This window comes from Schistocerca gregaria, chromosome 1 (genome assembly GCF_023897955.1).
Source record: "Schistocerca gregaria isolate iqSchGreg1 chromosome 1, iqSchGreg1.2, whole genome shotgun sequence".
NCBI lineage: Eukaryota > Metazoa > Arthropoda > Insecta > Orthoptera > Acrididae > Schistocerca > Schistocerca gregaria.
In genome coordinates, this window is record NC_064920.1 from 1073550861 (window position 1) to 1073564286 (window position 13426).

The 13426-nt window shown below is 39.7% G+C and overlaps 1 protein-coding gene across 1 annotated transcript in view; it reads right to left on the minus strand.

Annotated features, from left to right (window-relative positions):
• Positions 1-13426, minus strand: part of LOC126288932 (Down syndrome cell adhesion molecule-like protein Dscam2) — a 412211-nt gene that overhangs the window by 75465 nt on the left and 323320 nt on the right. Inside the window, exons 23-24 of the mRNA XM_049984899.1 lie at positions 11432-11620; positions 7612-7797 (exon numbers count right to left, since the gene is read on the minus strand). Coding sequence (XP_049840856.1) covers positions 7612-7797; positions 11432-11620 — 375 coding nt within the window. The remainder of the gene's footprint in view (positions 1-7611; positions 7798-11431; positions 11621-13426) is intronic.

The window sequence follows — 13426 nt, forward strand, 5'->3', positions numbered from 1 at the left end:
AGATGATGCTGCAGTATTTCGAGAGGTTGTAACAACGGAAAATTGTACTGAAATGCAGGAGGATCTGCAATTAATTGATGCATGGTGCAGGGAATGGCATTGAATCTCAATGCAGACAAGTGTAATGTGCTGCGAATACACAGAAAGAAAGATCCTTTACCATTTAGCTACAATATAGCATGTCAGCAACTGGAAGCAGTTAATTACATAAATTATCTGGGAGTAGGCATTAGGAGTGATTTAAAATGGAATGACCATATAAAATTAATCATTGGTAAAGCAGATGCCAGACTGAGATTCACTGGAAGAATCCTAAGGAAATGCAGACTGAAAACAAAGGAAGTACACTGTTCGCCCACAGCTTGAATACCGTTCACCAGTGTGGGATCCGTACCAGATAGCATTGATAGAAGAGATAGAGAAGATGATTTAGTAATCGCAAAAGCATTATGGAGATGATAGATAAACTCCAGTGGAAGACTCTGCAAGAGATATGCTCAATAGCTCAGTACGGGCTTTTGTTGAAGTTTTGAGAACAAACCTTCATTGAGGAGTCAAGCAGTATATTCTCCCTCCTATACATATCTCGCAAAGAGACCATGAGGATAAAATCAGAGAGATTAGAGCCCACACAGAGGCATACAGATAATCTTTCTTTCCATGAACAATACAAGACTGGAATAGAAGGGAGAACCAATAGAGGTACACACCATCAGGTGGCTTGCACAGTATAGATGTAGATGTGGATGTAGATGTAGATGTAGATGTACATGGGTATTCAGTGTTATAGATTGTTGGAGAGTGTACCACCAGATCCATATGCATAGGGACGATATCAACAAGACTGCAATAATCATGCCTTTTGGACTCTATGAGTACTGCTACATGCTGCATGACCTCAAAAATGCTGCTCTCACACTATTATCCATATCTAGACAATATTCTTATTTCGTCAACTAACTCTGCAGAGCACACCTGTCCTTAATATATTCACTGAGAATGGGGTTGCAATAAATGATGTTAAATCACAGTGGTGAGCTGCCTGTGTGACATCCCTAGGCTATTCTGGTGGATCCGCATCAGAACAAGTTTCCTTTAGCTGCGACCTTTCTCTACCTGAGACTTACCACAATCTATGCCATTTCCTAGGCATGATAAACTGTTTTGTGACACACACTGCATGCTGTGTCCCTGCAAGCACTACTGACTGATGCATTTGTGCAGTGGGTGTCCGACATATCAAAAACTGCACTCATGAGCACAGTCAGTCTCATGTACCCAGTCACCAATGCTCCAATATCAATCACAGTGGATGTGAGTGACACTGCCATTGGTGCCATGCTTCTTCAGCAGGTTGAGGGTTCCACACAACCACTTTGTTTCTTTGCGGGAAAGTTGTCCACCTCCCAGTGTAAATGGTCCACTTTGAACCGAGACCTTTTTGTCATTTATGAAGTACTTCGACATTTCCACAAGGACATCGAGAGTAGGTGAGTGATTATACAGTGTGAGGCATTTAAAACCATTTGCCAGATTATTTGGCAAAATACACATTGGATTAAAAAAAAAAAAGTGGTAATAAATATTGTTCACCTCGAAGAGGGACATCCATTAACATAACACTAATCCCCCTGCATGACCCACAGGTCAGGGAGATGGGTGAAGGGGATGGTGTGATTTGAAATCTTAAATAGGAACCCCTATTTTTAATTGCAGATTTGGAGTCTTCATGAAAAAATATGTAACTTTTGTATGAAACATTTCTTTCCTTTCATGATAGATGGTGCTGTAATCAGCACATATGAATATGGGGTGACAATTGTTGCAAAAAGTTAATATCTCACAAAAATACACATCCAATTAGCAAAATCAAAGTACATTACTAGATATTTGGGAAAATGCTATCATGTGACACTGTCTAACCTCCCGCAATGCATTCTTCTTTGTCTATATTTAGCATTACCCAGGAACAATGACCTAGATGTAGTGGCAATGTGTTCCCTTTGGGCTACTCATTTTGGTGAGTCCCCTTGCCTCTCACTATCTCGGGGTGATTGATTACTGTGAGTCCCCTTGTCTCTAACTATCTTGGGCACTTGAATACTTTGAGTTCCCTTGCCTCTCACAGGTGTTTCAGTGCATAAATGTTCAAAATCTTGTCCATTCTTTTTAATGCACATTGCAACTCTCAGTGTGAATGATAATCTGACATGTATTAGTGCCTCTGTTCTACTGAGAATCTGCTCTTGTATATCTTCGAGGGTTGTTAGTACATCCATGTAAACTCTCTCTTTTAACTATCCCCAGAGGAAAAAATCAGCAGAAGTCAAATTGAGTGAACATTTGGGCCACATCTGAGGATCTCCTTGTGCAATCCATTGACCTGGATAGTTTCACCTCAAAAATTCTTCTTGAGTTAGTCGTGAATGATGCACTGGGCATGCATCATGTTGAAACCACATATCCAGCCTCTTTAGAAGTGTAACATCACCCATTAGTATGGGTAAAACATTATTCACAATGTTTCTGTGCATTTGAATGGTCAGATTACCTTCTATGAAGTATGGGCCAATTACCTGCATAAATACATACAGCACCAAAGGTTGACACTCCATGGGTGTTGATGTTCAACTTGCCTTACCCAATGGAGATTCTCCACTGTCCAATAGTGCATGTTATGTTGATCCACTTGGCTATTATTTCTAAAATTTGATTGATTGGAGAAAAGTATCTTGAAATGAAATTATCAGTGACTTCCAGTTGTTCCTGTATCCAGCTGCAGAAATTCAGTCAACTGTGAAAATCATAACCCTGCAGTTCTTGATATGGCAATAAATGAAATGAATCCCATTTGCGTGCATGCAGTATGCACAGAAGACTTCTTTATGAAATTCCTGAACCTTATGCAATTTTCCAAGAACTAATGTGAGGATTTGCAGCAACCAGAGCTAAAACATTCACTGTGCTATTTTCATTTGTCACAGGCCATGGATTGACTCTTTCTCTAGGTTTAACACCCCTGCTTCAATAAACAGGTGGACAATACTGCAAAACGTCATTGCAGATGAAACATTCCTGTAAGGGGACAGAGTAGCATACCTTTGACAAGCTTTGTCACTATCTCTTTGAGCCTCAAAGTATGTGGCACTGATATCAACCCTCCTTGCAGTCATCAGCATCATGGAGCAATTGTGACAAGATGTGTACAGTTCAAATCATTGAAGTAACATGCACAGTCTGACCGCCGACTGAGCGCATGATCTTGGTCTGCGCTTCATTCAATTGTGGGAGGTGTCACATGATAGCATTATCAAAACTATCAAAAAAGTACTTCAATTGTCTTAATTGGATGTGTATTTGTGTGAGATAGTCCTGTTTTCAATAATTGTCACCTCATTTCTATGTTTGCCAATTACAGCACCATCTATCATGAAATGAAAGAAATGTTTCATACAAAAGTTACATATATTTTCATGGAGAATCCAAATCTGCAGTAAAAATTGGTGGGCCCTATTTAAGATTTCAAAGCCACCCCCTCTCCTTCCCACCCCAGGGGTGGTGCAGAGGCATCGAGTGTTATGTTAATGGATATCCCTCTTTGAGGTGAACAACATTCATTACCACTTGTTTAATTTGATGCGTATTTCACGAAATATTCTGACAAACAGTTTTAAATGCCTCACCCTGCATACATGGAACACAAGTCTTTGGCTGATGCATTGCTCAACCCCATAGCTGACTTTCCTCCCTGATGCTTCTGACTCTTGGATCTAAATGTCAGTTCACTACCAATGTCCATTACATCAATGGTGCGGACAATGTCATCATCGACTACATGTCACGAGTTGGTACGTTCTCTTTCCCTTGGGACTTCGACAAACTAGTGGCCCAGCAACAAACAGATGATGACATACAGCAGTTACTACACAGTGAGTCTACCTAGCTCTAAATTAAGCCTCACCGAATTCCAGGATCTTCCCTATTGGTCCTTTTGCAACGTTTCCCCAGGCACGGGCCACATCCTAATTCCAGCTGTCTTGCACCATAAGATATTTGTTGCTATCCATGACCTTGTGCACCCTAGTATTCAGGCCACCACAAGTCTAATAATGGAGCATTTCGTGTGGACATAGTTCAGGGCAGACTGTTTTTGGATTCTTGCATGCACACCCTGCCAATGCTCCAAGGTTGGTCACCATACATACCAACCATTGGGCTTGTTTGACATTCCTAAAGGCTGATTCTGTCATGTACAGCTCAAGCTGGCCAGTCAGCTACCCCCTTGAGAGGGTTTTCAATTCAGCCTGTCTATCATCGACCACATTATCTGGTAGGTGATATAACAGCTGACTCTGCATCACGGGCCTTTATCGCCCCCTGGATCAAGAGGTTCAGCTTTCCATCTTTGGTCATGACAGATCGGATATGAGATTTTGAGGCTGTTCTTTTGTCCAAGCTCTATGACTTGGGCAGTGCAAACAAATTACATCAACAGCCTACCACCTGCAGAGCAAAGGGTTGCTCAAGCACTGCCACTGCACTTTGAAAGCCATGGAGACGTGCCACGACATGTCCTGGTCAAGAGCTCTTCCCTGGGTCCTGCTTTGCATCTGTACAGCCTATAAAGACACATGCGTTGCCAACTTCCATGCCGACGTGTCGACCTCTCCCTGCAGCTGCGTGATGTCACACTGTTCATCCATCACACCCTTCCACCCACCTCCTACTCACATTTGGGATCCTCCAGACACAGAGGAGACAGCCATCACCACCTCAACTGACGATGACAGCCACCTCCCTATTCACGTGCCACACACGGTGTGCTATGCTCCCGCATTTCCATGCTACTCGATCCTGCTTTCCTGGTTCGGCCACCATCATTCACGGAATCTACACCCATGGGCCCTCTTTCCCCATGGGGACATCTTTAGACATGACCACAGACTGAGTGCCATGCCAAACTACATCACCACCTCTCACTGTGACAGCCATCGACCATTAGAATCGAGGGTTGATGCAACGTGCTATCTATGAACTATCAAAGTCTTTGACTATCAAACCTTGTACCATCACTGCAGTTTGTTCTTCAGTCTTATTCCAACATGTGATGGTGTACTGTGTATAGGGTTCTTAATAAATACAGAGTTTCACATAAAGTGATGTTCAGGTTATTAATATGACAATTGTATGACCTGTTCCCCATACACTAATGAAAGACATGAGAGAGGAAATACAGTGATGCCATATGTGGAAGGAGAAGGTCATACTATATTGCAGGAAAAATGACCTGCTAACACTAGAAGTAAATGTTAATGTCATATACTCAATGAAACACCATGTGTTTAATACCTTGGGTACAAAGATTCCAAGACTTACCAAGCGGGAAAGCGCCGGCAGACAGGCACATGAACAAAACACACAAACACACACACAGAATTACTAGCTTTCGCAACCAATGGTTGCTTCTTCAGGAAGGTCTGTGTATGTGCGGATGGATATGTGTGTGTGTGCGAGTGTACACCTGTCCTTTTTTTCCCCTAAGGGAAGTCTTTCCGCTCCCGGGATTGGAATGACTCCTTACCCTCTCCCTTAAAACCCACATCCTTTTGTCTTTCCCTCTCCTTCCTGAAGAAGCAACCATCGGTTGCGAAAGCTAGTAATTCTGTGTGTGTGTTTGTGTGTTTTGTTCATGTGCCTGTCTGCCGGCGCTTTCCTGCTTGGTAAGTCTTGGAATCTTTGTTTTTAATATATTTTTCCCATGTGGAAGTTTCTTTCTATTTTATTTATACCTTGGGTACAGTCAGACAACAGGATCAAATGGGGTCAACACTTAGGTATATTAATCAAGAAGATATTCAGCAGGTTCTGTTCCTAGAAATATATCATGTTGACATAAAGACAGGCATGTTACCTGTTTAAGGTTCAGAATGTAGTTAGTATTCAACAACATCCTATCCAACATAAAGCAAGAAACTGGGAATCCCAAGCAGTTCAAAAGAAAAAAAAAACACTTCATTAACCATTCCTACAAATTACTTGATTACTTAGATCCAAGGACTGAAAATATCTGTTGGCACATTGACAAGTTTTAATGTTCACTGTATACCTGCAGGCTGAGAAGTAATATACTTTAGGCAGTTCTTTGTATTTGCAAATGTAGGTATCTATTCTCTAAACAATACTGATGGAATCAAGTAAATATAATTCTGCCAAGAGCAAATACAAACAGCTATTTGATATCATTGGGAAAGCAAGAGCTTTATTTAAAGTAGCAGCTTTCCTTCTAATTTACTAAGCTGCATTCAACTGCCATAAGTGCTAACAGTACTAGTCAGTATAGTATACTTTATTGTTAAATTCTGTACAGTCGTTCTTTTGAGTGATCTTGATTTGTTTCACAGCACTGATGTTATCCTTCTTGATGAGCCCTGTAAAATATGATGAATGAATGAATAATGAAAATGTTGTCAACCACAAATGGGCAGCGCAATGTCACTTGTGGTCTGCAATGGCCTAGGTAACAGGGAAGACAAGGTAACAGAAAACTCACAACAAGCACACATGCATGAAGGAAGCATGAAAATATCAACGAACACAGATATACAGCCAAAATTCAGATGTGGTGTGATAAGGTCTAAGTAACAGAAAAGAACCATACACACACAACACCTATAGGTTTCAATTGGTAGAATACACAGTGGAAATCCATATGGACTGAAGATTTATACAACAGACTGTGAATACCAAATCGTTTTAGTATGTAGGAATCACTAGTATTTGAGTGGCCTCTCAATACAATCAAGACAGCATTTAGAATAGTGAGAATGTGAGCATCAAGAAATTATGTTCTATCATTGATTTATTCACACATTATGCCCCATAAAATATATAAGAAAAGTGAGTATTCAGGGGTGTAGAACAAATGAAATCATATATTAACAACAGAACCAGCCATTGCAGACTACTTCTGCGAAGTCCACTATCAAACAATTACAACTGGTGCTATCTTTTCACATTAATAATTATGGGCATTGTTTTTAGACAGAGAAGCATCTACTTTTAAAAAATAAAAAAGATATTGCTCTCCCTTTTTACAATATTTAGCTGGATTTTTAAAGCAGTATTTCATATTAAGCATTTGTATAAAATTAATGAATTCACAGAACACTATCAGCTATGTATAAAATGGACAGGTTAAAAACCTGTATAATATTAATAACAGTGTTAAACAGAATCACTGACTCTAAATACTGAAACAGGTTATTGAAGGAGTAACTAATAGGGTATTTTTATTAATACTTCAAACTGTCTGCTTGATGTCTGATGATGAGCCATTAAATAATTCTGCAACAGAATATAAAACTCAATTCTGACACCTCATCATACTGAAATTAGCAGTAAATCAATTTCATTGTCCCTCTCACACCAACTGTTAAGTTTCTAATTGTGTATATTTTAGCTCTTCTAAATGTAAGCAAAACCACTGTGCTGTAACTTACGAAACACATAGAGTTAATTTTCTCACATGATTTTCCTGCTGTTATGTGTGTGAATATTTATGTGGATTGCTTCATTATAGAATGAATTAGTATCATGCTCAGTGTGACTTACCCTTTCCTTTGGTGCTGGCATTTACAACAGAACTGGAAGAACTTTCTCCAACTATATTGTGTGCTTTCAGTAACATGTAATATGTAGCACCACAGTCCAGATTTTGTAACGTATAAGAATTCTTTTCAGTTTCCATGTGTACTTCCTGCCAGCTACCATGATCTCGTTTATATTTCAGCAGATACCCTGTGAACATTAGGCATTTTCACTACAAATTTGGTGTTTCTAGTAACATGCACAAACACAAACATGTAGGCATGGAAACTAGGAAGGAACAATTGAAACATTTGCCACTGATACACTCTAAGACAAAAAAAGCAACATGAAGTAATTATTTGAATGGGATGAAAATAGGGAGATATAATGTAAAAGTACAGTCAAACAAATGATAAAAATTTCAAAAAAATTCAATGATTTATTCAAGAGAAAAAACTTCACTAATTGGACTATTTAATAATGTGTTGGTCCACCTCCGTCCCTTATGCTGGTTATTATTTAGCTTGGCACTGATTGACAGAGTTGTTGGATGTCCTCCTGAGGGATATCATGCCAAATTTTGTCCAACTGGCATATTAGATCATCACACTCCTGAGCTGGTTGGAGGGCCCTACCAATAGTGCTCCAAGTGTTCTCAATTGGGGAGAGATCCAGTGGCAATGCTGGTCAAGGTAGGATTTAGTAACCATGAAGACAAGCAGTAGAAACTCTTGCTGTATGTGGGCAGACATTGTCTTGCTGAATTGTAAACCTAGGATGACTTGCAATTTTTGGCAGCAAAATGGTATGTAGAATTTTGTTGATGTACCAAAGTGCTGTAAGGTTGCTGTGGATGACAACCAAAGGGGTCCTGCGATGAAAAGAAATGGCACCATGACTATCACTACTGGATGTTGGGATGTATGGTGGGTGACAGTCAGGTCAGGCAACCTCCCACTGTGTGGGGCATCTTTGGCCTGGAATCTCACTGAATGGAGTACAGCTCTCTTCAGTAATGAGTCCTGCTTCAAATTGAGCCCCAGTGACCAGCAAAGACATGTCTGGAGATGCCCCAGACAGCGCTGGGATAACACGCTGACTGTCATCCGCCACATAGCTCAAAAACCACATGCAATGTGCTGGGTGTAAAGGAACATGATTCTCTAGCATTAATTTTCCTCAACAGAAGTAGTTGACACCAGAAATATTTTTTGAATTTTAGTCAGATCAATATTATTTCAGCTGTTTTTCTGCAAAATTTCATATAATTTTATACACAATATGTTATATTTCAAGCTAAAATTATGAAATTGAGTTATTTTATTTTCATTGTTACCACTGATATGCACTAGCTCTGAATGTACAGTTAACATTATTTTTTTAGAAACATTTGAAATAACAAAAAAATTTGCACACTTAAAATTTCTATTATAAATTATGCAATCTGGTACTGTTTATTATGTTTATTTGTGGATTCATTTATAAAATAATAATATACTAGAAATTAATTTGTCAACAAAAATTGTAAACCCTTTGGACTACTGTTATTACTGTGTAGTGAAGTAGTAGTGGGCCTGCCTCTGGTGTGATCAGATGTGTTTTTGTATTTTAGATGAACAATGTAATTTCAGCTTTGTTAATGCAAAAATTCAAAAGACAGTGTGATATAGTAAAATGTGATGCAAATAAACATCAAAAAAACAAAATTTCTGAACAATATTCTTCAAACTTATTTAGATCAATTGGATGATGAGAACCAAAAACATGAAAATTTCAGCTTCAAAAATCATTCGGCTAGACTTGAAAAGCTGGAGCCAACTGCATGAGAAAAAAGGCAAGTAAAATGTTTATTGTAAAACTTAGTCCTCTCGAATCTTATGAAAAGACTTAACCATAAAAACGGTTGTGATGACAAAGGAGGGAGGGGTAGATTCAATGGAGTACCATTTATTTTCATATCAAGACCACTTTTGTGGTCATTCGCAGCACCCTTATGGTATGTCTGTATGTTGATGATATTCTATGCTCGTTTTGTTGCCCTTCGTGGCAAGTCATCCTGGGCACACATTTCAGTAAGATAAGGCCCATCTGTGCATGGTGAGAGCGTCAACCAGCACAGTATTTTGATTCCGTGATGCACCAAATGGACAGAACTTAGCACGATATCCCTTAGAAGGACATCCAATAACTACCAAGCAATGCCAAGTCTAAGCCATTTAATTGCTTACACAATGGCCAGAGGTGGACCAATGCATTACTGACTTGCTCAATTTCAGAAGCTCCTTTTCTTGAATAAATCGTCCAATTTTTCTGAACTTGTAATTATTTGGCTATCTGCACATGAACGTCAATCCAATGATTTCTGTTCCTTAATTCTTTTGTGCTGCATCAAATCAAGCCAGTACTTATGTGGTTTGAGACATCCTTCCTTCAGGTTCACATGATACAGCACTGCCCATAACTTTACACTCGCATGATAGGAAAATAAGTGTAAAGCTGAAACTTGTGAGTACAATTTGTCTTGTATTGTCAGAGGTATTGATGTTAAAACTTATGTCATGCCCAAGGGTTATGCTGCTGAGAGCCCCCACTGCTTTTGCACTTCACTTCAGAAATGGAGATAAACTGCAACAAACCACATAAACCACACTACTAGCTCAGATGTGCTCATTCATGTGCAACTTTTAAACATTTACAGGAGTCCTTATTCTGTGACATTGCACCTAAGTTGGATAGAGCATTTTAATACTATTGGACTCAGCCTGGAGATAGCTACCTCAAATCCTTGTATGACAAGGCTGCATAATAGTAGACTGGGTGCAATGTTGTGCATAAATTGTAATGTACATCTGATTGTGCATACACTTCCTAGTTCTCTCTCTCTCTCTCTCTCTCTCTCTCTCTCTCTCTCTCACACACACACACACACACACACACACACACACACACACTCCTTGTAAGAGAAGTGAATCTTGTCATCTGAAGATGGCTATAGGCATCTGAAACTGGTTGTGGCGTGAATCAAGAAGAAATTTTAAATTTCTTGAATATAACACTGACGTTTGGCACATTATTTCATTGTGACACACATGTAGAAGGAATAGTCATAAGGTTTCCATTATTCCATTAAAATTAAGTTATATATTTAATATTTTATTTGTTGGAAGGTATGTGTTGCAGTACAAGTTGAAATCCCTGCACTATAGTACCATAGCTTGTTGTTACAAGAGTCAAAAACAAAATGTTGCAGCCCATTGATGAAGTGGAATATAATGCAGTAATTTGCTTTTGAAAGCAGCAGGAAAGCTGAATTTGTACCATGTCAATCCAGACAGCTACAAGGTCACCACGATTGGCATGACATAGATGCAACATTTCCACTGCTGCTGAAAGTGAATTGTTACACAATGCTCTACTTTATCAGTGGAGTGCATCATTTTGTTTTGTCCCCTCTACGAGTCAGCTACATTACTGCATCATGGGGGCTTCAGACAGTTCTAAGACAGCAGACATGTATGTAAAAACAAATAAAAAATTAAATTTGTGATTTCGCTTTTGTTAGACAATAATGAAAACTGCTCATAATTTCATCTTCACCAGATGAACTCATATACACAAATAGTGATAACAGTAAACATAGATAGAATACACTACTGTTACATCTGACACATAAGATTAGCTGACATAGGTTGTTTTTTTTTTTTTTTTTTTTTTTTTTTTTTTTACAAGAAAAGTGTAAACTATACATATTTCTATAAAGTGGATTATCTACATAAACATGCATCTTTTAGAGTAAATGGTGAAAGGAAATAAGCCTGCTGGAAGAAAATTTGTTTTTGCTCACCTAAGACAGGTGTGCCTCCATCCTTAGGATAAGACCACTGTAGTTTGATATTATGATGATCAGAAGCAACAAATTCAAGGTGAGGTGGTTGAGGAGGCATTAGTACTATTATCTGATATCTTACTTGGTCTTCACCAAATAAATTTTTTGCTGTGCATGAGAAGTTACCTTCATTTTCTTTCTCCAGCTCTGGAAAGTGATAGGAATTAATCTTCCGCATTAAATAAATATGTAGAGTACATTAAAATAATCAGAATTCTATGCAATAAACAATAAAGCACCACTGCAAAGAACATATACTATGACTATAAAGCTGGACCTATAAATCTGCTATTTTCTTAATTCCTCATTGAGACAAATTTTCATGTTACAGAATAGGGGCATTGAAAAGGCACTAAATCAAAAGAACAAAGCAGATATGGAATCAGTTTGAGCCCTAACAAATGTACTTTCAAATTTGCAACTGTTACTCTATAGAGGACTACAACCACTCATGCTCACTCACTGCTTGAGAAGTGAGCACTCAGGGTAAAATGGGTTAGTCAGATATTATTATGCAGTGAAGATGAATGCAAACTGTGCACTTCCTTCAAAGCTATGACCATGTGTTAGGTTCACAGTAGCCTTTGACACAATCATACATACTTATGGTGCAGCATATAAAGTGTAGAGCAGGTATTTTTAAACTGATGAAAAATAGCATAATGGACAGCTTAGGAACTTCAAAACATAGGTCAGTGGCATATCCTGCTACTAGTGCATGTGAGTGCACTGAGTGTAATGTTGCCATGCATGTGTACTTTAATCAACCATGACCTGTATCAGTATGGGCTAGCCACTAGAGGCCTCCTGTAGGAAGCGTACACATGGCACGATCTCCGCCAAACTATCTATGGGGGACTCTTGTGTATATGCAAATGGAGCACTGCTGACTCACCCTCATTATGTTTGTTTTGTTTGTACTGCTCAAATCAGTTGTCCTGTGTATTGCTTATGTTGCAGCTTCTATATGATTCTTTTGCCTCGTTATGTGCGGAGTCATGAGAGGCTTATTTTTGTTATTGCTCAGAGGCTTATGAATGAAGCCACATTAGTGTTAATTGTATCTGTTTCATGTATCACATAGCTACTGCACGATTGGCAATGGGTTTGGAATGGTTTCCGCATGTGCAGTCTTTAAATGTGGTTTCATCAGCTTTAGTCATTATGGATGCCTTGCTACCGGCCCTGATGGAACAGCTTACTTCAGCAATGAGTGCTTTGTCAGCTTCCTTTAACAGACAGGGTAATGCTCCACTGGTCTATTCAACCACTTTTCTTCTATATGACGATTCAGCCAAGGTTTGGAAAGCTTGTGGCAAAAGACTTTGACAGCATTTTTTTAACATCTCGTGGAAGTCGGGTTTTCTGCCGGATATCAGCATCTTCCGAACACGGTATTTCGACGTTATTACTTGACGTCTTCATCAGGTGTTCCCTGAGACTGGCTGCTTGCTGGACCGGGTCGCATATTTACGCCTGCCCGGTGCCTGGAGTTCTGTTTGCCGTTCCCTAGTCTGTCTGCGCCTGCTAGTCGCGCTATCCTGCCGCTCTAGGTGTTCTCTATTACGTCCGCTCCCGCTCTGGCCGTCTCCAACTGCGGTCGTGGCCTCTTAGTGTTCCCTTCTCGGTCCGCACCCGCGAGTGGCGCTCCAATGCCGCTCTGGATGTTTCCTATTCCGTCTGCTCCCGCTCTGGCCGTCTCCGACTGCGGCTGAGGCTTCCTGGTGTTCCCTTCTTGGTTCATGCCCACAGTGTGCAGATGTCTGAGGCTCGTTGTTGGTGTTGGAAACATATTTTCTCCGGCATTGCTTCAGCAGTTCAAATGCCGGGTTCCATGCAGCGCTTAGCTGGTATCCTGTTTCCCGGTTAATCAAGTTTTGTGCCATCTTTACCTCTATAGTGATGACACTACCCCAGAACCTGGGGGTCTGGACCATGACCTTGGTGTTCTCA